Genomic DNA, 24,346 nt, shown 5'->3' on the forward strand with positions numbered 1-24,346 from the left:
ACAAACAATTGATTGCTTTCATGCAGTAAGTACTACCATACAAAAACACATTTATAGAAGCTATTTCTATTTCTTATATATATACATTTATTATCATTAAAAGGTTCTCAAAACTCAGCAAAGTACTTAAGTCTTACCTTTTTTGTCATGTTTAATGGGAGGAGTGATAATGCTTTTAACATTCTAAACCTGTGACCTCTGGAAGCAGTATTTCTTTATTTACTCTAAAGTCCCTTCGGATTTTATGCAGCTCTATCAAATCTCATTGCCTTATCTACTGTAAGGGGAACATTCCTGGCTTTTACACAATTGTAACCTCTCAGCTCTGTGCCAATTCTGGTAAATCTCTTATGTGCTCTCTCCAAAGCCACCTTTTTCATGTGGGAGAACCACACAGTTATAAATGTATACAGCTAGATTTTCCAGCATGACACTATTCACATCAGGCAAAGCAATATAAACCTTGAGCCCTTGCCCGCTCTGCCTCCCGCTCCGAGGCTTGTTCTCCATATTGCTCCCGCTCCAAAGCCTGCTCACTCTCTCGTTCCAAGGCCTGCTCTCCCTCTTGCCCAGAAGCTTGTTCACTCCAGGGCCTGCTCGTGCTCTCGCTCCAAGGCCTGCTCGCACTCTCTTTCTCTCGCACCAAGTCCCACTCCCCCTATCATCCAGAGGCCCGCTAGCTCTCTTGCTCCAAGACCTGCTTCATCCCTTGCTCTGAGGCTTGATTTCCCTCTCGTTCGCTTTCCGAGGCCTGTTCTCCATTTGGTTTCCAATTAAGCAATTGCCACCCACCAACTGTAGCCCGAGAAGAGATCAGGTGCTCAGGCATTTTTTGTAATGTATCTTCACACCTTCACACTGTTTTACCCTTTGGGGAGTAGTTGGGAATGGATTCCCAAACTGATTATCAGCCCATTGGACCGTGTTATGAACACTCCTTCCATGGCCAACAATTCCAGTCATTGGACTCAAACCTGGAGCTTCTAGTCCAGCAGCAGGGGTGCTACCACTGTGTCACAAGGCCTCCTATTCAGTGAAAACCAAAAATGAAAGCTGAGCCATTTTAAACTTATTTTGCTTAATGCTACACAGAATTACTCACTGCACTCTAATGGAGCCCAGATATTTGTGCATATTATCAAATCAGAGTACATAACCAAGAAGAAAGGCAGAAAATCATCATCTGATCCTGACCTATCATCAAACTATGAATAAAATCATTACCACAAAAGAGAAGTGTATTTTACAGAACTGGCTTATAAAAAGAGAATTGTTCTGCCAAAGTGTCTTGGATTAATCAATCGACCCAAACATTATAGATTAATATACATGAATACTTAACGGTGTTTTTCAATCATTTCTGGTTCTGGTATTGAACTGATGCACAGAGGAGATCTGGCAGAAGACATTTTGTATGGAGTTTCCTCTTACGTGATACTGTCAATGAGGATATATAACCTCAGCTTATTATTCCTATTAGAGATGCCAGAGACATAGGACATATGAATAAAATAGTCATTCTAATTCTATCCGTTATCAACAGTTCTGAAGTATAAAGCATGGAAACTTACAGTGCTTTCATAATTATAGAACAATTAAGCAGGATATGTTGTCTCTAGAAATGACAAGTTTGGGATAAATTTAGGAACAACATTTAACCAATGACACTTATTGGCAGGATGAATCACAATGTTGAGCCACATCTCCTTTCACAGTGTCATATCAGAAAAAAAACATGTTTAAGTGTGGAAGTCTTTTGTTACAATATTTGCAATTATATGAAAACTGAGTTGAGTCCCCATTCATCTCCTTGAATTCTGTACAATGCATTTATAAAAAATTATGTAATAACTTACTGTGCCTTCTTTCTTTTCATTTTTCTTTTTTTTTGCTGTACATTCCCGGTAGTAACCATGCCACAGATTCAACTAACTGATAATGCCATGTTTAATTCATTGTATGTTCTTGAGCTTGTTTATGTTGGCTGATCACTTGGATGTTTTTGGCTGGCCATCCCAAGCCAACTGCAAATGCTAAGTGTATTCAGGCTGCTTGAGCGTTTAATCTCATGTTAAAAGCAGAATACCTGTTTTTACTACCAAACATGCAGGATGGATTTTTTGTTGTCAACTTAAGCACTTAACTAAAGCAAACTGTGATTAGCTATGGAGATAATAGTTTATCTAGACATAAAATGTGAAACTTCTCATTATGAGCATGCAACACATGTATCGTTTGATATTACTAAGCATTACGGGGGTAGATTTTAACTCCGCTCTGGCTCAGTTGACTGCACTCTTGCCTGCAGCAGTGACTGTGGGTTCAAGTCTGGATGTGTACAGGTGATTGCACAAAGTTCAGCACCATTCACGACTCCTAAGATACTGAAGCAGTCTGTGTCCATATGCAGCAAGACCTGGATAACTTCAGGCTTGGGTTGAAAGTGACAAGTAACATTTGTGCATCTACAACAAGAGAAAATCTAATTATCTATCCTTGACATTCAGTGACATTATCATCACTGAACTCCCTCACTATCAACATCCTGGGAGTTACTATTGACCAGAAACTGAGCTGGATCAGCCATATAACACTATGACTACAAGAGCAGGTCAGAGTTTGGGAATTCTGCGTAGAGTAACTCATCTCCAGACTCTCCAATGACTGTCCGCCATCTGCAAGGCACAAGTCAGGGGTGTGCTGGGACACTGTCCACTTGCTTGGATGAGTGCAGCACCAACAACACTCAGGAAGCTCAACACCATCCAGGACAAAGCAGCCTGTTTGATTGGCAGTCATCCTCCATGTTCAACAATCACTGAAGCAGCAGCATGCAATATCTACAAAATGCACTGCACCAACTTACCAAGGCTCCTTCAACAGCACCTTCCAAATCGGTGACCTCTACCACCAAGAAGGACAGGAGCAGCAGATGAGCCACCACCACCTGCAAGTTCTACTCCAAGCCACACATCATACTGGTTTGTAACCATTTCGGAATTCCTTCACCGTAGCTGGGTCAAAATCCTGTAATTCCCTTCCTATCAGCACTGTGGGTGTACCTACACCACATGGACTGCAGCAATTCAAGAGGGTGGCTCACTGCCACCTTCTCCAGGGCGATTAGAGATGGGCAATAAATGCTGACCTAGCCCATGACACCAACATCACATGAATGAAGAAACAAAAAAAACCTTCAGGACAAAATATAGGTACCTCTTGTGCTGCACTGTTGCACGTGCTGTCTTTCAGCTGTGATGTTAAACCAAGGCACCAGCTGTGCTGTCGAGTCGATGTAAAAGTTCCCATGGCATTATTTGAAAGGGTATAGCAGTTCTCCCTGGTTTCCTGACCAACATTTATCCCTCAACCAACATCAGACCATTATCTAATTAGGTTTTGGGGAACTTTACTATGTGCTAATTGGCTGCTGCACTTCCATACATCACAACAGGGGTTACACTTCAAAATTAAATGTAATTTACTGTAAAGCACTGGAGGAATTTGAATTCTATGCTAAACCCCAGAGTAAGAAAATTCTTGTTGAAGAACAACCACGTTGGTAAAAAGGCCAATCACTAATTTAGAATGTAATCTAACAATGTTTATTAGACAATGAAGATTGATATCCTTAACATTTCACTAGTTGAGGTATGATACAGTAAACAAATGCCGTCCTGACTTCCCCATGGATCTGGTCTTCTGGCGGTCTTCTCTTCTTGGTTCCTTTGAAGTGGGCTATAATCCTAGTGACTTTTTTGGGACTGTTCCAGATCAGGCATATTCCTCAGATGATCATTCTCACTCAAGATTGAGAAAGGCAGACCTCACAGACTCTTGAATGGAGCTAATGCAACTCTCCCAGAAATAAAGGAACCAGCAGAAACTATTGCTCATCGTCCAGGTAGCTTTTTAAACAAGTTTTAGCAAGAACATAACAACTCAGATATCATAAGAGTCTAGGCATCTCTCCACAATAATCTCTCCTCAGTGAAGAGTGGACAGAGGCAGGTTCTCGAGTTTGGATACAGGAGACTATATGAGACAATATGTTTTCTAATTTATTTAAAACCTATGAAAAAACTGAACATGCAATTCACATTTATTGGGAAAGTCAATCACAATGTTAATAGTGTGATGATACTGTGCTATTTTGATATATTTTATTTTAAGGTGGGATTGCTTTAAGAGGCAGTGTTTAGTTATGGGATTTGATTTGTCTGGCAAACATACAGTTGAAATGTTAGGAATGTGTTACTTTTGTATAGTTAATGGACCTTTTGTTTATTTAGGTTCTCCTGGGATTTTAGACCAGGCATGCAGAGTAATGTGAATTTTGATTCAGCTGATTGACAGGGACAAAATGATATGATTAATGGAAGGAGCTAAGCTTGCAGGAAAGCCAGTTTCATTTTCATTTAAAAATACAAGCGTTTGCTGCCTAGGCTGCCTGAAGAAAGCAGTGTATTTCTGTTTCTCTCTCTCTAAAGGTTTTCTGAAAACTCCTAACCTGGTAACTTAAGTTAAAGCAAGTATGCCTGTGTTTCGTTAACTAATTTTAAAGAGAGGTTTGAGTCTATAGGAGGAATATTCGTTCATTGGAACTCAGAGTGATAGGTTAGTAGTTAAGAGGATGGCATGGTGGCACAGTGGTTAGCACTGCTGCCTTGCAGTGCCAAGGATCTGGATTTGATTCCCGGCTTAAGTCACTGCCTGTGTATAGTTTGCACATTCTTCCCATATCTGCGTGGGTTTTCTTTGTGCGGGTTAGGTGGATTGGCCATGATAAATTGTCCACTGGTGTCAGAGGGATTAACAGGTTAAATATATGGAGTTAAAGGGATAGGGCCTGAGTGGGATCATTGTCGGTGCAGGCTCGATGGGTCGCATGGCCTCCTTCTAGGGATTCTACTCTAAGAATTGTGTTAAGTTAACCTAATTCATTTGTTATAATTAAAGTGTTTGATTAAATAAAGTTTGATTTGATAAAAGCTTCCCAGTATGTCAGTAGAATTCTGCTTGGTGCGAAACATCTTATCCTCACACTAATGCCAAAATAGAAAATTGTAGGGGTCCAGTCTGGTTTCATATAATATTGATGTGCAGATGCCGGCGTTGGACTGGGGTAAACACAGTAAGAAGTTTCACAACACCAGGTTAAAGCGGACAGGTTTATTTGGGAGCAAAAGCCACTAGCTTTCGAAGCGCTGCCCCTTCGTCAGGTAAGTGGGCTTACCTTACCTGACGAAGGGGCAGTGCTCCGAAAGCTAGTGATTTTTGCTACCAAATAAACCTGTTGGACTTTAACCTGGTGTTGTGAGACTTCTTACTTCATACAATATACCATGGGGTTTCTGATCTAACAGTAGTTCTAGGAAAAGAAAGTATGATTTTGTTTCTAATAGAGAATCCAAGTTTTAAATCTAAATATTTGTTATGGAAAAGTATTTTAGATATCCATCAGCAGTAAAAGTTGCATTTACCTTAAATCATCAAGTGAAAAGTTATGTTTAACCAAATATTTCTAACCAATTAAGGGGAGAACTATGGCCACAACAGTAGCAATTTCTTGACTATGAGAAATATTGGAGTGAATCCCATGAATCTTAAGATTCATTGTATGGTTCTAATATTGATACTGTTTCTAAGCCACATAACCTTTTGATTTACATACGGGGATGTTACCTCATTACAAATAGATTTGTTTCTTCTATTTCCCAAATAAGGCAATATGACTGTAATTTTTTAGTTTTGCAATTAAAATCCAAACTATCGAATTGATAGGAAAAGGCTGACCCAGCAGGGAGTTGTGAGCACTGGTCAACATCCTTAGAGCGAACAGGATGCCGAGAGGTGCAAATGGTGGTAACTTTCTAACCACACAACTCTGTCTTAAGATTAGAACTCAGTTTTCTGGATTCAGCTAACAGGTGATTTTAGGGGTATCCAGAGATAATAAAGTTATCCATTGTTAGATTGTGGTGACTTCATAGATCATAGATTTACAGTAATTATCTCTTAAATCTGTATTTGGTATTCCTTACTGAGGTGATGTATCCATGCTTTTCAAGAGCCAGTTCCTGTTTTACAGAAACGACCTTGCGTTAGGGGATGAGAGTGAGGGGATGAGAACAATAGGCCATAGGATGTTACAAGAATGCCCAAACATGTTTACAAATTTCTTTTACTCTTTCAGACAGGTGAACCTCATTTAAAAATTTTTAAACACTATCTCTTAAGAAAATTTTTAATCTTGTAACTCCTTATTACTGCTGGATTCCTTCACACCTTGAACCTGCTCTCTTGACTCATGACATCCTTTGAGATTGTAGCTTAGCCATTTCAAACAGAACATACATACAAATCCTTTTGCAGCTTTCAGACATCAACTTAAGTGGGCCCTTCCTCAATTTAGAGCTTTCCATCCACAGTAATTGCTGAGTGTTCTCTCTCTCTTAAGGCAAATTATTTTAGCCCTGGCAATCCTGTCTATATTGATCTCTAATACTGGATTCTTATGGCAGTCGTCAGCCCTGTGATAGTTACTTTGGTCACTAACTAGGCTTCATACTGGGTTCTTATGACAACCCCTCAGCGCATGACAATGTCTTAAATGCTAACTTCTAAGTAAGTGCCCTATTCCTATCTGCTTCTCAGGGAAATGTCCCCCAGCCAGAGTCCTGTGAATAAAATGCTAGGTGGGACACGCTGGCATAGTTGTTAGCACTGCTGCCTCACAGCACCAGGGACCCGAGTTCAATTCTAGCCTTGGAGTGTGGAGTTTACACGTTCTCCTCATGTCTGCATGGGTTTCCTCTGGGTGCTCCAGTTTTTCCCACAGTCCAAAGATGTTCAGGTTAGGTGGAATGGCCTTACTAAATTGGCCTTAGTGTCCAAGATGTATAGGTGAAGGGGATTAGCGGGTTAAATACATGGGGTTACAGAGATGTGGGGGGAGGGGTAGGGGGGGTGGGTTGGGGCTGGGTGAGATGCTCTGATGGAGATTGGGTGCAGACTTGATAGGCTGGATGCTCTCCTTCTGTACTGTAGGGATTCTATGATGATGATAACCCTTGGCAAATACGAACACTTCAGCAATGCATCCCTATTTTCATACCCATTATTGCAGGTGGCTTTGCAACATTTAGCCCAAGTATGTGCAATGAAGTTACTGTGAAAATCCCTTAGTCCCTGGCGCAGTGAGGCAGCAGTACTAACCACTGTGCCACTGTGTTTTAACCTAATATGTAACTTAGTTCCCAAATCACTATTTTATTCCCTACAGTTTAAAGAGACTGAATTTGCAATGTTACAAGTAAGTCACCAGGAATGATATACTTAATACTTTTGGAATGTAACATTTTAATGCAACATGAAACAGCTATGTATATCGCTTGCCAATGTTATACACAGTTTTTGGGAGCCACCCTCTGTCTCAACACAAATGTGTAACCTAAAAGGAATCACAAGTATGGTAAACATAAAATGGAGCTGATTAAAGCATTGCTAATGTTGTTGTGGATTTAAAGTTTAAGTTTTTAATGTTTAAAGTTTATTTATTAGTGTCACAAGTAGGCTTACATTTACACTGCAATGAAATTACTGTGAAAATCCCCTAGTCACCACACTCCAGCGCCTATTCGGGTACACGGGGGGAGAATTTAGCATGGCCAGTTCACTTAACCAGCACGCCCTTGAACGATATGATTATTTACAGCACCATCATCATTAACTACACCAAGTCATTAATTTAATTGTGGCAGGTGATTAGATAATGTATGTTCAAGAGTAAAGCTGGCATAATGTTAGTCAGTCTTTAGTCCACTTATGTGTATTCATAATATTCTGTACTATTAACATACCTTGTGGCATTGTGTGGTGGACCTCAGTTGTGCCTTTGTCCTATTTGGACCACCGTTGTGTGTGTTTGTCATACCTGGACACATCCCCTTCCGGTTTGGTTCCTCCCCATGGCACCTAGTATAAAGGTGGCTGTCTCCTCCCCCTTGTTCAGTCCAGGTCGGTTATTTGTTGGGATCTGCTCCTGATTCTGTTGTGAATAAAAGCCTACACTTGTATTGGCACACCGGTAGTCTTCCGCCTTATTGATAGCGCATCACATTGCTTGGAATTAGCCATGGGTTAAGCTGTTGTATCTCAGATTACACAAAATATTTTAGAGAAGCCATTGATTGGATAAACTTAATTTAATTTTATTAACTGCATATTTTGAATATTGTGGGAGTGTATCTTTAAGCTTTAATTCCATGATTGTGTGCATATTTATGCAACTTGCATTTCATGATATTGACAATACCACAATTCACGATTTCTATGTTTGAGGAGTATAACTTTTTAATGACTCAGCAAGCCTGACTGGCAATGAACGTGGTTAATTACAGCATATAAAGTAGAACCACTAATGTGCTGTACACACACTAGTCCCTGCCTGACATTGGACCTGACTTATAAAAAGCTCAGGTAATGTGTTCCAGCTGGGCAGACCACTGCCTGTTATCAGGGGAACTCATACTCAATGAGTAAATTGGTTCACAGTCTTACTTTTTTATGGGCTGCAGGCACCTGTTTCAATTCCAGAAGCAACTTTCATATCCCAGGAAATGTCAAGATCATGACTTATGCTGTTACAAAAATGCGGGTGAGCTTGCAGCAGAGGAATTTATTTTAAAAAAAAATACATTTCATTCATTAAATTTGTAAAGATATATTACATAACAGTTCAAATTTCATGACATAAATAGATCAGTTTCTGTCAACTTGGGATATGGCACTCTGAGATGCCTCACTAAACTTGATTGTTACAGGTTATATTTACAATATTAATTTCATGTCAAACCTACGGCCCAAGCGGTTTAACAAGGTTTCCAGCTCCTTGGTATCCTATTTTATTTGGACCTTAGACAGTGGCCTTTCCCATCGGGTCTTTGTGGAGCGTGCCCCAAGCTTTAGTGTGTCTCTAAGCACATAGTTCTGGAGCTTGGAGCTTGGAACATGCCCTGCACCAGGTTGTTGATGGATCTTTGCACTGGGAGACCTGCATGTTTTGGGCAGACCTAAGAGCACCTTTCACTGAGTTGATGGTCCTCTAGCAGCAGTTGGTGTTTATCTCGGTATGCGTCACTTTTGAGGCATCTGTGCTCCTCCAATTCTGGCTTCTTCTGTTGTCCCAGTTATAATTGCTCCACTGCTGGTAGCCCGGTCCCAAATTCTGGAATTCTCTGCCTACACCTCACCGCCTCGCTTTCCTCCTTTAAGACCATTGTGAAAGTGTCTGATTTCACCATTTCTATGTTTGAGGAGTAATGACTTTGCAATGACTCAGGAAGCCTGACTGGCAATGAATATAGTTAATTACAACATGTAAAGTAGAACCACTACAGTGGTGTACACAAACTGGTCTCTGCCTGGCACTGGGCCTGCCTTATAAAAGGCTCAGGTAATGAGTTCCAAGTGGGCGGGCCACTGCCTATTACCAGGGGAAGCTCATACTCAACGAGCCTGACACAAAGATCAATCAGTGATTTCCTCATGGACCTTGTGGGGGTTATCACAAACTTTTAGTTTGGGAATTGAAATTTTAAATCTAAGATAATGGAAACAGCTGGCTTGGGACACTGGTAAACGGACCTAAAGTAATTGCAATTCAAAGAATGGTCACTTCTTATTTAATAAGGTCAGAACTGGAAGCGGGAAAATATTGAACAATGGGTGGCCCCTTTGTGAGTTTCTTGTAGAGACAGGTTGTCTGGAGTTGTCTTCTTAAGAGGTTTCAATTATTCAAGTGCAAAGAACAATACAGCACAGGAACAGGCCCTTCGGCCCTCCAAGCCCACGCCGCTCCCTGGTCCAAACTAGACCATTCTTTTGTATCCCTCCATTCCCACTCCGTTCATATGGCTATCTAGATAAGTCTTAAACGTTCCCAGTGTGTCCGCCTCCACCACCTTGCCCGGCAGCGCATTCCAGGCCCCCACCACCCTCTGCGTAAAATACATCCTTCTGATATCCGTGTTAAACCTCCCCCCCCCCCTCACCTTGAACCTATGACCCCTCGTGAACGTCACCACCGATCTGGGAAAAAGCTTCCCACCGTTCACCCTATCTATGCCTTTCATAATTTTATACACCTCTATTAGGTCACCCCTCATCCTCCGTCTTTCCAGTGAGAACAACCCCAGTTTACCCAATCTCTCCTCATAACTAAGCCCTTCCATACCAGGCAACATCCTGGTAAACCTCCTCTGCATTCTCTCTAAAGCCTCCACGTGCGTTTCCAAGAAGTTTGTGAATGGGAAATAATGAGTTTGAATCATTATCTGAGACATTCCAGGATACCGCTTTGCTGAGGGGATAGGTTGCAGGGTGGTGCTTTTCTTGGTTTTGGTTTTATCTGTGTGATTTCGCACATAAACTCAACATAAACGTAGCAACTTTGAACAAGCAGAGAGAGAAATTTGCCAGGAGCTGTAGATTAGAGCAAAGGGCGACAGGAACTAAGGATGTTGTCTGATTTTGGAGTCACTGAGTGAGAAAGCCATGTGGCCCGTGCTTAGGTAAAGTGTCCACAATCATGAGGTGCTTAAGATAGCTGATACCACAGAGAATAGGAATGGTGAGTATCGAAGTGAATTCCTAAAAGCTGTGGCTCATCTTGGTTTAGTTCCAGAAGTGAAGGATTCAAGGAACTCTCAAGATCCTGTAAAAGGGAAATTCTTCGGTGGAAATAAAAACAGAACAGGGAGCGTACTGTTAAGATTTCTGGGCTTAAAGAATATGAGTTTACAAAATATCATGTTAGTATTACTTGCTTTGTTTTATTCTTATACAACAAAAGATTATATTTAAAACAGGAAACCTTGGGGCATAATTCTTTCAGTTAATAGCTAAGAGTTTGATTTTCTTTTTAAAAGTTACTGGCCGCTTCTTAAAACCTATCTCTTTGACCATGCCTTTGGTCATAAACAAAACCTTATGAGACATTTCACTTTGGGGAGATGATGGCATAGTGGTAATGTCACTGGACTGGTAATCCAGAGCCCCAGCTAATGTTCTGGGTACCGGGGCTCAAATCCCATCATGGCAGCTGATGGAATTTAAATTCTATTCATAAATCGGGAATATAGAGCTGGTCTCAGTAAATATTGACCGTAAACTATCATCGATTGTTATAAACATCCATCTAAATCACGAATGTATTTTAGGGATGGAAATCTACCATCCTCATGCAGGCCTGCATGTGACTCCAGATTCACAGCAATTTGGTTGACTCTTTGCTGTCCTCTGAAATGGCCTGCCAAGCCACTCAATTCAATGGCAATGCAGTCCATGTCCAAATGCAGCAAGACTGAGACAATATCCAGGCTTGGGATGATAAGTAACAAGTGACAAGTAACCTTTGCACCACACAAGTGCGATGCAATGACAATCTCCAACAAGAGAGAATCTAATCATCACCCCATGACATTTAATGATATTACCATCGCTGAATTCCACTATCAACATCCTGGGGGTTACCATTGAACAGTGACTGAACTAGGCTGGTCATATAAATACTGTGGCTATTCCCTGATTCCCAGAGCCTGTTCACCATCAACAAGGCACAAGTCAGGAATGTGATGGAATACTCTCAATTTGCTTGGATGAGTGCAACTCCATCAACACTCAAGTTCGATACCATCCAGGACAAAGCAGCCCACTTCCACAAACATTCACTCCCCACCAGTGACACACACTGACAGCAGTATGCACCATCTACAAGATGCACTGCAAGAATTCACTAATAATTCTTCAATAGAATCTTCCAAACTCATGATTGCTATCATCTGGAAGGACAAGGACAGCATAGGCATAGGAACATCACTCCCTGCAAGTTTCCCTCTCAGCCACACACAATCCTGACTTGAAACTATGGCCGGAATTTTACCGGCATGCCCGCTCCGAAACAGGGTGGGTGCAGCTCACGGAACGGAATTCTCCGTTGGCCTCGGGTGGGATTTTACGAGCCTTGCCCGAGCGAGGTCGTAAAATACCAGCCTAGATCTCTGTTCTTTCACTGTTGCTGGGTCAAAATTCTGGAATTCCCTCTCAAACAGCAGTGTGGTTTTAACTACACTACATGAACTCTAATGGTTCAAGAAGGCAACTCACCATTACCTTCTCAAAGGCAATTGGGGATTGTCAATAAATGATGGCCTAGCCATCAACACCCATATTTCAAGAAAGAATAATAAAGAAAAAGGAATGCAAGGCAATTTTGCTGAAATATGAGATTCTGAGGGAGCAGGACAGGGTAGATGCTGTGAGAATATTTCCCCTCATGGGAGAATCTAGAACAAGGGGACACAGTTTCAAAATAAGAGTTCTCCCATTTAAGAAGATGAGAAGAAATTTCTTCTCCAGAGGGTCAATATGAACATACAAAATAGGAGCAGAGGTAGGCCACTTGGCCCCTTGAAGCTGCTCGGCCATTCAATAAGATCATGGCTGATTTGTTTGTGTTTCGAGTTCCACATTTCCACCCGACAACTTTTGATTCCCTTGCCTAACAAGAACTTACCTAACTCCATCTTCAAATTATACAATGGCCTAGTTTCTAGAATCTTCTGAGGCAGAAAATTCCAAAGACACACAAACCTCTGAGAGAAAAAGGTTTCTCTTAATTTCTGTCCTGAAAAGGTGACCCCTAAAACAATGCCCTCTATTTCTGGACTCACCCACATCCACTGTATCAAGACCATTCAGGATCTTATATACTTCAATTAAACCACTCCCAGGGGCAGCATGGTGGCACACTGGTTAGCATTGCTGCCTCACAGCGCCAGAGACCTGGGTTCAATTCCTGGCTTGGGTCACTTTGTGCGGAGTCTGCATGTTCTCCCTGTGGCTGCGTGGGTTTCCTCGGTGCTCCGGTTTCCTCCCACAGTCTGAAAGATGTGCTGGTTAGGTGCATTGACCATGCTAAATTCTCCCTCCGTATACCCGAACAGGTGCTGGAGTGGCAACTAGGGAATTTTCACAGTAACTTCACTGCAGTGTTAATGTAAGCCTACTTGTGACACTAATAAATAAACTGAAAAAACCATCTCCAGTGGTAACAAGAGCAGTGTATTCATCCTCTCCTCATAAGACAACCCGCTCATTTCAGCTATCAATCTAATAAACCATGTCTCAACTGCTTCCAACACATTTACATCCTTCCAAAAGTAACTACATTAGAATTAGTTACCAGAGAAAGCTCCCACAAATCTTCCATTTCTAAGTATGAAATAAAAAAAACAGCAGTTAGTTTTGTGGTTCAATGTTGCAGTAGGTTCCTCATTGTTCGAGTATGTTCAAGCTGTAAATGATTTAGTTCAATAATAAGATTCTGTTGACAGACTATTTTCAGGTGTCATCGAGCAGCAGCTCATTGTCACAACACAAAGTTACTGAGAAAACCAGCAACTTCCTGCAAGTTAATTGAGGCATTGCTGTGCATTGTGGGATTTGTAGCCACAGGCACACAGACTTAAATGGCAAATAATATTTCCCAACAGAAATTACAAGTAATGGGAACAGTTAGTTGACACTGAATTCTAAAGCTCATCATTTTGATTTTAACAACCACTGAGAATATTTTATGAATGTGCATTTGTTGAGCAAGAAGCTAGAAACTGCAGCTGCTTGTTATAAAACAGACTCAGTCCAGCCTATTTCCTGCTGTGTATATTGGGAGTTGTGGTCTCCAAGCTTGTAACTGTGTTCACTTGTGTTAATAGCAAATTTACAGAAGCACAGGTGGTATAAAAATTCAGAATTAAATATTCAATAAGAGGGCGGCACGGTATCACAGTGGTTAGCACTGCTGCTTCACAGCGCCAGACACCCAGGTTCGATTCCCAGCTTGGGTCACTGTCTGTGTGGAGTTTGCATGTTCTCCTTGTGTCTGTGTGGGTTCCCTCTGGGTGTTCCGGTTTCCTTCCACATTCTGAAATAATGTGCTGGTTAGGTGCATTGATCCAAACAGGTGCTGGACTGTGGCGACTAGGGGAATTTCATAGTAACTCCATTGCAGTGGTAATGTAAGCCTTACTTGTGACTAATAAATAAACTTTAAATTGTAAGAAAAGTACTTTAAATGTAAAATTTTTGCTCTATGTTGTTATGTTTTACTGATGAGGATTACACCAATTTACAATGTAACATCCTGATGCATCGTGTTGTGGCTCAGTAGGTGGTGTCCCTGTCTCTGAGCCAGAAGCTCCACATTCAGATCCCACTCCAGGACTTGATGCCCGAAGAAGCTGCCTCCATAACACAACCAAGCAGGCTGACTATCAACTTGTAAATCCTTCCAACATACGCCAATGGCAATGATAAGACCAGGAGAGATTCTTGGTCAGTCATGAGATGGAATTATCTCTATCCCTAGCTCCAGGCTGCAACATGCACGTAAAGGTGTATGTTGCCCCAGCATAGTCCCTCTTTGCTGATGTTAGCATTGGGAATCCCCAAGTATTCTACTGGCATGTAAATAGTAAAAGGTTCTTTCTTGGTCTTTTGGCTAAGATCAAGCGTCAGATCAAGCCCAAGATGGGGTGCAATGCCTTATCTTCTGAGCTTGGATCTTGGTTGTCTCCCTTACAGGGTTCATGAATTAGATTCAACCGGAATTTGAATTTGGTTTTTGGAGCAAGCAAGGAATGGATTTGTGTTTGCCTGGTCCATTCTGATCATTGGATTTATAAATTTAAGGATGGAGTAATTTTTTTAAAAGTAAAAGGGTAGTAAAAGGATTAGGGCTGATTGGGGACCAAAAAGGGGATTTACACATGGAGACAGAGGGCACAGCTGAGATATTAAATGAATACTTTGCAACTTTCTTTACCAAGGAAGAAGATGCTACCCAGGCCATGGTGAAAGAGGAGGTAATTCAGGCACAAGAAGGGTTCAAAATTGATCAGAAATAGTCTGTATTTAAAATGGACACCTCATGAGGTGAGGAGAAACTTCTTCATCCAGAGGGTGGTGAATGTGTGGAATTCACTACCACCAAATGTAGGTGAGGCCAAAACATTGTCTGATTTCAAGAAGAAATTAAATATAGCTCTTGGGGCTAAAAGAATCAAGGGATGGGGGATGGTGGGGAAGAGGGATCAGGATATTGAATTTGATGATCAGCTGTGATCAAAATAAATAGTGGAGCAGGCTGGAAGAGCCGAATAGCTTATTCCTGCTTCTAGTTTCTATGTAAGGCACCAGCTCCAGATGCAGTGGCACTGGCCATAATTTTTCAGTTTTCCTTAGACTCAGGAAAGGTGCCAGAGGACAGGAGAATTGCATATGTTACATTCCTGTTCAGAAAAGGGTGTAAAGATGAGCCCATCAATGACGGGCCAGGTTAACTTCGATGGTGGGGAAACCTCTAGAAACAATAATTCAGGTCAAAATTAATAGTCACACAGCCAAATGCAGATTGAGCCAGCATGGATTTCTGCAGTGAAAATCATGTTTAACTAACTTGCTTGAATGTTTTTGAAGAGCTAACAGCTGAGAGGGTTGATGAGGGCAATGCTGTTGATGTAGTGTCCATGGACTTCCAAGACATTTGATGCAGTGCTGCACAATCGACTTGTGAGCAAAATTATAGCTTGTGGAATAAAAGAGACAGTAGCATCACGGACACAAAACTGGCTCAATGACAGGAGACAGAAAGTAGTGGCTAATGAATGTTTTTTTGGGCTGGAGGAAGGTTTGCAGTGGAAGTTCCCCAGGGGTCAGTGTTGCTTTTCCTGATATATCTTAATGACCCAGATCTTGGTTTACAGGGTACAACGTCAAAATTTGCAGATGATACAAAATTTGGAAGGATTATGAACTGTGAAGTGGTTAGTGCAGAACTTCAAAAGGACATAGACAAGTTGGTGAAATAGACAGAAAGATGGCAGAAGTGCATTGTGGAGAAATGTGAAGTGATTCATTTTGATAGGAAGAATTTGGAAAGACAAAATAAAATAAGGGATAAAATGCTTAAGGGGTTAGGATTAGAGGGACGGACATGGGTGCAGATGTAGGTCATTTAAGATGGCAGGACAGGTTGAGAGCGGGGTTAAAGTATATAGTATCCTGGACTTTATTAGTACGGTCAAAGAGTACAAGAACAGAGAGTTCTTGCATTTTGAATGGCTTCAGCTGGAATATTGAGTCCAGTCTGGGTGCCTCACTTTCGGAAGGATATAAAAGCTTTGGAGAGATGCATACAAGGTTCATGAGAATGGTTCCAGGGATGAGGAACGTCAAATATGAAGACAGATTGGAGAAGTTAAGACTGTCTTTTTTGAAGAAGATTGAGAGGAGATTTGAAAAGTCAAAATCATTAAGGCATCTGGACAGAGTGGGTAGGGGGAGCTATTCTCACTCATGAAGGGATGAGAGGGCACAGATTTAAAGTAATTGGAAATAAAGCAAAAACAATATGAGCAAAAAAAAAAATTCATGCAGTGAGTGGTTAAGGCCCAGAATGCACTACCCGAGTGTGGTAGAAGGAATTGAAAATGGAATTAAATGGCTATCTGACAAGAACAAAAGAACAAAGAACAATACAGCACAGGAACAGGCCCTTCGGCCCTCCAAGCCCGCGCCGCTCCCTGGTCCAAACTAGACCATTCTTTTGTATCCCTCCATTCCCACTCCGTTCATATGGCTATCTAGATAAGTCTTAAACGTTCCCAGTGTGTCCGCCTCCATCACCTTGCCCGGCAGCGCATTCCAGGCCCCCACCACCCTCTGTGTAAAATATGTCCGTCTGATATCTGTGTTAAACCTCCCCCCCTTCACCTTGAACCTATGACCCCTCGTGAACGTCACCACCGACCTGGGGAAAAGCTTCCCACCGTTCACCCTATCTATGCCTTTCATAATTTTATACACCTCTATTAAGTCTCCCCTCATCCTCCGTCTTTCCAGGGAGAACAACCCCAGTTTACCCAATCTCTCCTCATAACTAAGCCCCTCCATACCAGGCAACATCCTGGTAAACCTCCTCTGTACTCTCTCCAAAGCCTCCACGTCCTTCTGGTAGTGTGGCGACCAGAACTGGACGCAGTATTACAGATGCGGCCGAACCAACGTTCTATACAACCGCAACATCAGACCCCAACTTTTATACTCTATGCCCCGTCCTATAAAGGCAAGCATGCTATATGCCTTCTTCACCACCTTCTCCACCTGTGACGTCACTTTCAAGGATCTGTGGACTTGCACACCCAGGTCCCTCTGCGTATCTACACCCTTTATGGTTCTGCCATTTATCATATAGCTCCTCCCTACATTATTTCTACCAAAATGCATCACTTCGCATTCATCAGGATTGAACTCCATCTGCCATTTCTTTGCCCAAATTTCCAGCCTATCTATATCCTTCTGTAGCTTCTGACAATGCTCCTCACTATCTGCAAGTCCTGCCAATTTTGTGTCGTCCGCAAACTTACTGATCACCCCAGTTACACCTTCTTCCAGATCATTTATATAAATCACAAACAGCAGAGGTCCCAATACAGAGCCCTGCGGAACACCACAAGTCACAGGCCTCCAGCCGGAAAAAGACCCTTCCACTACCACCCTCTGTCTTCTGTGACCAAGCCAGTTCTCCACCCATCGAGCGACCTCCCCCTTTATCCCATGAGATCCAACCTTTTTCACCAGCCTACCATGAGGGACTTTGTCAAATGCTTTACTAAAGTCCATATAGACGACATCCACGGCCCTTCCCTCGTCAACCATTTTGGTCACTTCTTCAAAAACCTCCACCAGGTTAGTGAGGCATGACCTCCCTCTCACAAAACCATGCTGACTATCGTTAATGAGTTTATTCCTTTCTAAATGCGCATACATCCTATCTCTAAGAATCTTCTCCAACAACTTCCCCACCACGGACGTCAAGCTCACCGGCCTATAATTACCCGGGTTATCCTTCCTACCCTTCTTAAATAACGGGAAATAAAGGAGGAGTGTGCAGATTTACAGAGAGGAAGGAGAATGGCACTAAGTGAATTGTTCATTGGAAGAGCAGGTTCAGACACGATGGGTTAAATGGCCTTCTGTGCTGTAACAGCTCAGCCTTTTGGTTAAGATCAAGTGTAGTTTTGGCATCCTGCACTTGGTGGAAGTCATGAGGTTACACTGAGGCTTCATTTGAAGCAATTTTGTAAAGGGCATCTAGGCCTTTTGGCTAAGATGCAAATGAGATCAAGCCTTGGAGAAGGTGCAATGTCTGCTCGGATCATATAGATCAAGCCCAAGACAAGAAGTGGGATGCCTGTCTTGTCAGCTTGGATCTAGAATGTCTCACTTAGTGAGACTGATTGGATATGAACAAATAAAACACTGTGATTTCACTACTTTTTGGCAATAGGTCCCTGGCATATTTAGTTTATTAAAACAATCCACCCACTGAGTATAATAGGTGGTGCAGGTTGTAGCTCTCCAAGATTTAATTAGATAGATGCCAAACAGCAGTAATAGTTCAGAGAAATGACTTATAGCCCGGTTAAAAATTGTAAATTGATTGTTTTGGGGCAAGTGTTTCAGGGCTGAGATGGCAGTGCGGAATGGGGTGTAGAGGGAGTTGGCAAGACTGAGGCCGGAATTGGGAAATTTATATATAGTCATTTATATAAAGAAATACACAAAGTGAAATGCCGAATCAGGCCGGATATAAAGCAGCTGTATAAAAGGGTATGGTGCAACGTGGTCAAGAAAATACTTGGAAATGATTAATGGGATTCAGCACTTGATGTTCGAGAGAATCTTGAATTGAGGGAAACCTGGCAAGAACAAATGGGGGAAAAACAAAGCTGGTTAAATCTCCTTAACATTTCGAGTGTAATATGACTTCTTTAGGATTCTGGAGGAAGCCACTTGTGTGTGGCTTCCCACAGACACCGTGAGCCCTGCTGAGTATTTGCAGCATCCGCAGTATTTATTATGATGCTATTTCATTCTCGCTTAATTCCACCTTAGTGTGAATAAATGTAACTTGTTGTGGTTGAACCTTGCTGCAGCAAACTCTAAAGGAGCAGAGAGTCTGCTGCAATCATTAATTAACCGGCACCATCAGTTTTGCTTTGTAAAGACAACGCCAACCACCGGGGCAGCTCGCGGGCCCCCAGGGCTGGGGTTCCATCCGCGCCGCTCGCGCGAGGGCCCCGGGGCTGGGGTTCCATCCGCGCCGCTCGCGGGGCCCCAGGGCTCGGGTTCCAGTCTCACGAGGGCCCTGGGTTCGGGTTCTATCCGCTCGCGAGGGCCCTGCGCTCGGGTTCCTTCGCGCGCGGGCCCCGGGCTCAGGTTCCATCGCGCGCGGGCCCCGGGCTCGGGTTCTAGCCGCTCGCGGGGGCCCCGGGCTCGGGTTCTAGCCGCTCGCGAGGGCCCCGGGCTCAGGTTCCATCGCGCGCGGGGCTCGGGTTCTAGCCGCTCGCGAGGGCCCCGGGCTCAGGTTCCGTCGCGCGCGGGCCTCGGGCTCGGCTTCCGCGGCATTTCCGGGTGAGCGCGGGCGCCAGCACAGCGATGCAGCCTCCTCCCCTTCCGCGGGTCAAACGGCTGGCCAGACGGTGCGAGACGCAGAGTCCGCCGGCCGCCTCTCTCTGCACGCTGTGAGAATGGTGGACAGCGCCTCGGTTAAGACTCTCCGAGTGCCCGCGCGACACGGTTATGCTGTGGAGCTCTCTCCTTATTTCCCCTCCAGACTGGCCTGCGCTACCTCCCAGTATTACGGAATAGCAGGTACCGTGCTGGGCACTGAACAGGCCTTAAACTGTGTCAGGGAGATGCTGGGGACGTTGGTGACCAGCACCGCAGCTCAGTGGGGCAAACAGACCAATAACATCAAATCAATAATGAGTTTATCAATTCAGAAGGAGCGGCATTAGGCAGGACATTGCACGTGGGACCATAATAATATGCACTGCTGAAGAAAGCACTTGTTTTGGACCTTGAACGTTTTCATAACACACAATCAGGGTGACTAATTAACTGTCGCGGAGACATTTATGGGGCAATCTGGCATTAGAGCGGGGGCAAAGGGAGGAGACAATTTCTCTAAAGGACGGTGGGTTGTTATTTTTTTAGGGACGAAAACATTGCACTTTGAACCACATTCCATAGTTTGACAGTTTGACCAATGCAAACTAAACCGCCACTGACTAGGTTCGGTCTCATTGGGAATGCAGTTATGTGAATTTCTTAATTCAATTAGTATAGAAATAGATTATGTCTGTTTCCATAAATTGGAAATAAACGCATTTTAGACTCAAACATGTTGGAGCTTCATCAAATATACAGGGCATATGATTGCAATGAGACAGAGAGTGTGACAACCTGGGATATATATTCATATAACACATAATTCCAAGTGCTTCATGAATAATATATTATTAGGTAGGGATTAGATAGGGTGGATAGTGAGAGCCTTTTTCCTCGGATGGTGATAGCACGAGGGGACATAGCTTTAAATTGAGGGGTGATAGATATAGGACAGATGTCGGAGGTAGGTTCTTCACTCAGAGTGGTAAGGGCGTGGAATGCCCTGCCTGCAGCAGAAGTGGACATTAAGGGCATTTAAATGGTCATTGGATAAACATATGGATGATATTGGAATAGTGTAGGTTAGATGGGCTTTAGATTGGTTTCACTGGTCGGTGCAACATTGAGGGCCGAAGGGCCTGTACTGCGTTGTAATGTTCTATGTTCTATATAACATTCCTCTTTTACACAATGTCACTGTATCATTGCCGTTCCAATAATTACCATTTTTCTAAAGTAATGAAGATCAACTTTTATTAATAAACTGAACCCTATAATAGCCTTTTATAGCTAATTTTCTTTTCTCAAAATATTATTCACAGTATCGCTTAGCTGCTAGAATGTTGTGTCTCCATCTTGTACATTTGGCATTCATCGCTCTCAGTGCTGAGGCTACAGAGGTGATGTGTGTGTTGCCCCTGGTGTTATAGGAATTGGGTTTGATGTTGCTGCTGATGTGTTGCTTGTTGGTGATATTGCTGGTGTTGTTAATGATTGCATTTGCTCTCCCAGCTCAGTTATTGGTCCAAGATGGGCTCTGTTCCTTCCCACTTTCTTACTGGTTTCAGTCTTAATGATGTCTGACATTGGAGTCTCGGCTTCACGAACAATTTTGCTGGGTTCCAGGTTTTCATGACTGGCTTCTGTACATGCACAGTTTATACTTTCAGCAATCCAGGCAGGGCTTTGACAAGCTTGCTCAAGTGTCGACTTCTTTCTGCCTGTGCATCAGTGAGTTGTTGCCTTACTTCCTCCTGGTCACTTGGAGGAATTATCTTGCTTGGCGAAGTTGTCGTATATTTTCTTCTAGTCAACAGCTCTGCAGGCAATTTCATGCCTGGGTAGACCGGAATAACAATAAGGTTAGATTTGGGTCCTTTGTCTCTTGTTGTTTCATGATTGTTCTCTTAATCATCTGGGCATATCATTCTGTAAACCAGTGTCCCCTTGGTAACGTAGTGATGATGTTGAACCCATACTGTACAGCAAATTTCTTCAATTCTTTGGTGGTGAATTGGGTTTCATTGTCACATATTATTGTTTCAGGGATCTCTTGCCCAGTGAACAGAACTTGCACAGCTGAGATGATTGTTATGGCTCTCAAGCCTTTCACCTTCTAAATAAAAGGGAACTTGAGCAGCAGACTGCAACTATGAGATACTATGCTTGATTGTGTGTAAATAAATTGGCTCCCAGAAAATGCCATAGTCTGAGTGGTACTTCAGTATCTATCATCTCTCTTTGCTGTGTATTTCTATAATTTTGGCATTAATCATATGCAGACACCATTCTTTCAATGTCTTTTTAGATGCCTGTCCAGCACAGAATTAATTGATCTAGTTTGGACCTTGCACTTCCTTCATTTATCTGCTGAAGAATTTCTTTCTACTTCATTTTGTGTATGATTATCCCAGATCCGGCTGGCAAAACATCATTTTCTAATGAGATGTCATCTCTGATGGATCAATACTGCCATATTGCTGATTGTATTTTCTGTATATTGTCAGGGCATCCCTGGATCACTTCATGAGACAGCATCTGTAACTCTTCATCTTTGCTGGTGTCATCTACAATTTTTGATTCAATTTTGGTGGTGTTACATTTACTCAGTGATGGATCTTTATACCTAGATCTTTTATTTCATGTTTGTTCTGTGGCGATGATCAAGATAGAGCAGCAATATATCTCTTCCTGTCTTGAGTTTCAGAGTGAAATTGTCATTCTGAAGCCCCGGAGTAACCTTTGCAGCAGTGAGAGGCAACGAAGGCTGGTGAGTGGGCTGCAGGAGAGGCCTCCCCTTCATCTCAGTGGGCTACAAGATTGAAATCGCTGTGCTCATTAACCATGACCTCATGATTAAAATTGAATATATTTAATACATGCCAAATATTTCATAATGAGTTACAAAAAATGCTTAATCATTCATACATTTATAGAACTGTCATCAACTTCAAATGGTTAAAAACAAAATAAATATTTACGCTTTGATTGGACACAGAGGGAGCATAGCGCTTTCACAGTCAATTTTGTGTATAGTCAGCATGCATTTCACTTCATGTGCCCTTGCTTTACATGTGCATCACTTTCATAGAATCCCTACAGTGCAGGAGGAGGCCATTTGGCTCATCGAGTCTGCACCGACCACAATCCCACCCAGGCCCTACTCCAGTAACCTCATATATTTACCCTGCTAATCCCCTGACACTAGGGTCAATTTAGCATGGCCAAATCAACCTAACCCACACATCTTTGGACTGCGGGAGGAAAACGGAGCACCCGGAGGAAACCCACACAGACAGTGACCCGAGGACGGAATTGAACCTGGGTCCCTGGCGCTGAGAGGCAGCAGTGCTAACCACTGTGCCACCGTACCGCCCCTTTTTAAAATGAGGCCATTTTATGGCCCATATTTTACACTGAGAATAAGGGTAAGGCCATTAATGCTCACTATTGTTTGAGGTAATTCAGGCAGGAATGTCCACATGCACAGTTCATAGAATCCCTACAGTGCAGAAGGAGACCATTCAGCCCAATTCGGTATGGCTTTATTCATAGTGGTAGGGGAAAAAAACTACACGGATGGAAAACAGCAGAATGTGGCAACCCTGCGTGTGGGCAACAGTCAACAAAATGTCTCGTGGGCCACAGTCAGACCCTGATTGGCCGAATGTGGCCCCTGAGCTGCAGGTTGCCCACCACTATGCAGTTTTGCTGGTGCTTTACACAGATTTTTCTTGTAGATCTACTCCAGTGGGTGATGATCACTCTCCATTATGAATTTACTCCCATAAAGATATGCTTGGAATTTCTCCTATCCATCCATGACTACCAAAAGCTCTCTTTCTATGTTGGCACACTTTTAAAGTTTAAGTTTATTTATTAGTGTCACAAATACATTAACACTGCAATGAAGTTACTGTGAAAATCCCCTAGTTGCCACTCTCTGGCGACTGCACTGACAGGAGCAAATATTTTCAGCAAGCTCAATGCTGGAACTGGTTACTAGAACATGAAGTTCGAGAGGAGACTTCGCTGTTGACTATATTCAACACCCCCTTTGATCAATATAAATTCCTGTACCTACCACTTGGCCTTAATGTGAGACACAATGTGTTCCATCAGAAAATAGACAGGAGGGTGTAAAGGAGCAGTTGGCATAGCTGATGATATCCAGATCTATTATGTAGATGAAAAAGACCATGACCACCATCCATGTGAACCCATGGAGGGAACCAGTAAAGTTGGGTCCAACTGAATGCAGACAAATAGATTGTAAAAGTGACTCAACTTTACTGGTTCTCTCCCATGGGTTCATGTGGATGGTGGTCATGGTTTTTTTCATCTACACAATAGATCGGGATATCATCAGCTATGGCAACTGCTCCTTTACATCCTCTTGCCTATTTTAAAGAACAAAGAACAATACAGCACAGGAACAGGCCCATCGGCCCTCCAAGCCCGCGCCGCTCCCTGGTCCAAACGAGACCATTCTTTTGTATCCCTCCATTCCCACTCCGTTCATGTGGCTATCTAGATAAGTCTTAAACGTTCCCAGTGTGTCCGCCTCCACTACCTTGCCCGGCAGCGCATTCCAGGCCCCCACCACCCTCTGTGTAAAATACGTCCTTCTGATATCCGTGTTAAACCTCCCCCCCTCTTCACCTTGAACCTATGACCCCTCGTGAATGTCACCACCGACCTGGGAAAAAGCTTCCCACCGTTCACCCTATCTATGCCTTTCATAATTTTATACACCTCTATTAGGTCA

The 24,346-nt window shown here is 42.8% G+C and overlaps 1 protein-coding gene across 1 annotated transcript in view; it reads left to right on the plus strand.

The window, feature by feature from the left end:
• The first annotated feature begins 19,531 nt into the window (after nt 1-19,531).
• Nucleotides 19,532-24,346, plus strand: part of pex7 (peroxisomal biogenesis factor 7) — a 95,884-nt gene continuing 91,069 nt past the window's right edge. Inside the window, exon 1 of the mRNA XM_078212579.1 lies at nt 19,532-19,779. Coding sequence (XP_078068705.1) covers nt 19,656-19,779 — 124 coding nt within the window. The 5' untranslated portion in view covers nt 19,532-19,655. The remainder of the gene's footprint in view (nt 19,780-24,346) is intronic.

Source organism: Mustelus asterias, chromosome 5, assembly GCF_964213995.1.
Source record: "Mustelus asterias chromosome 5, sMusAst1.hap1.1, whole genome shotgun sequence".
Lineage (NCBI taxonomy): Eukaryota > Metazoa > Chordata > Chondrichthyes > Carcharhiniformes > Triakidae > Mustelus > Mustelus asterias.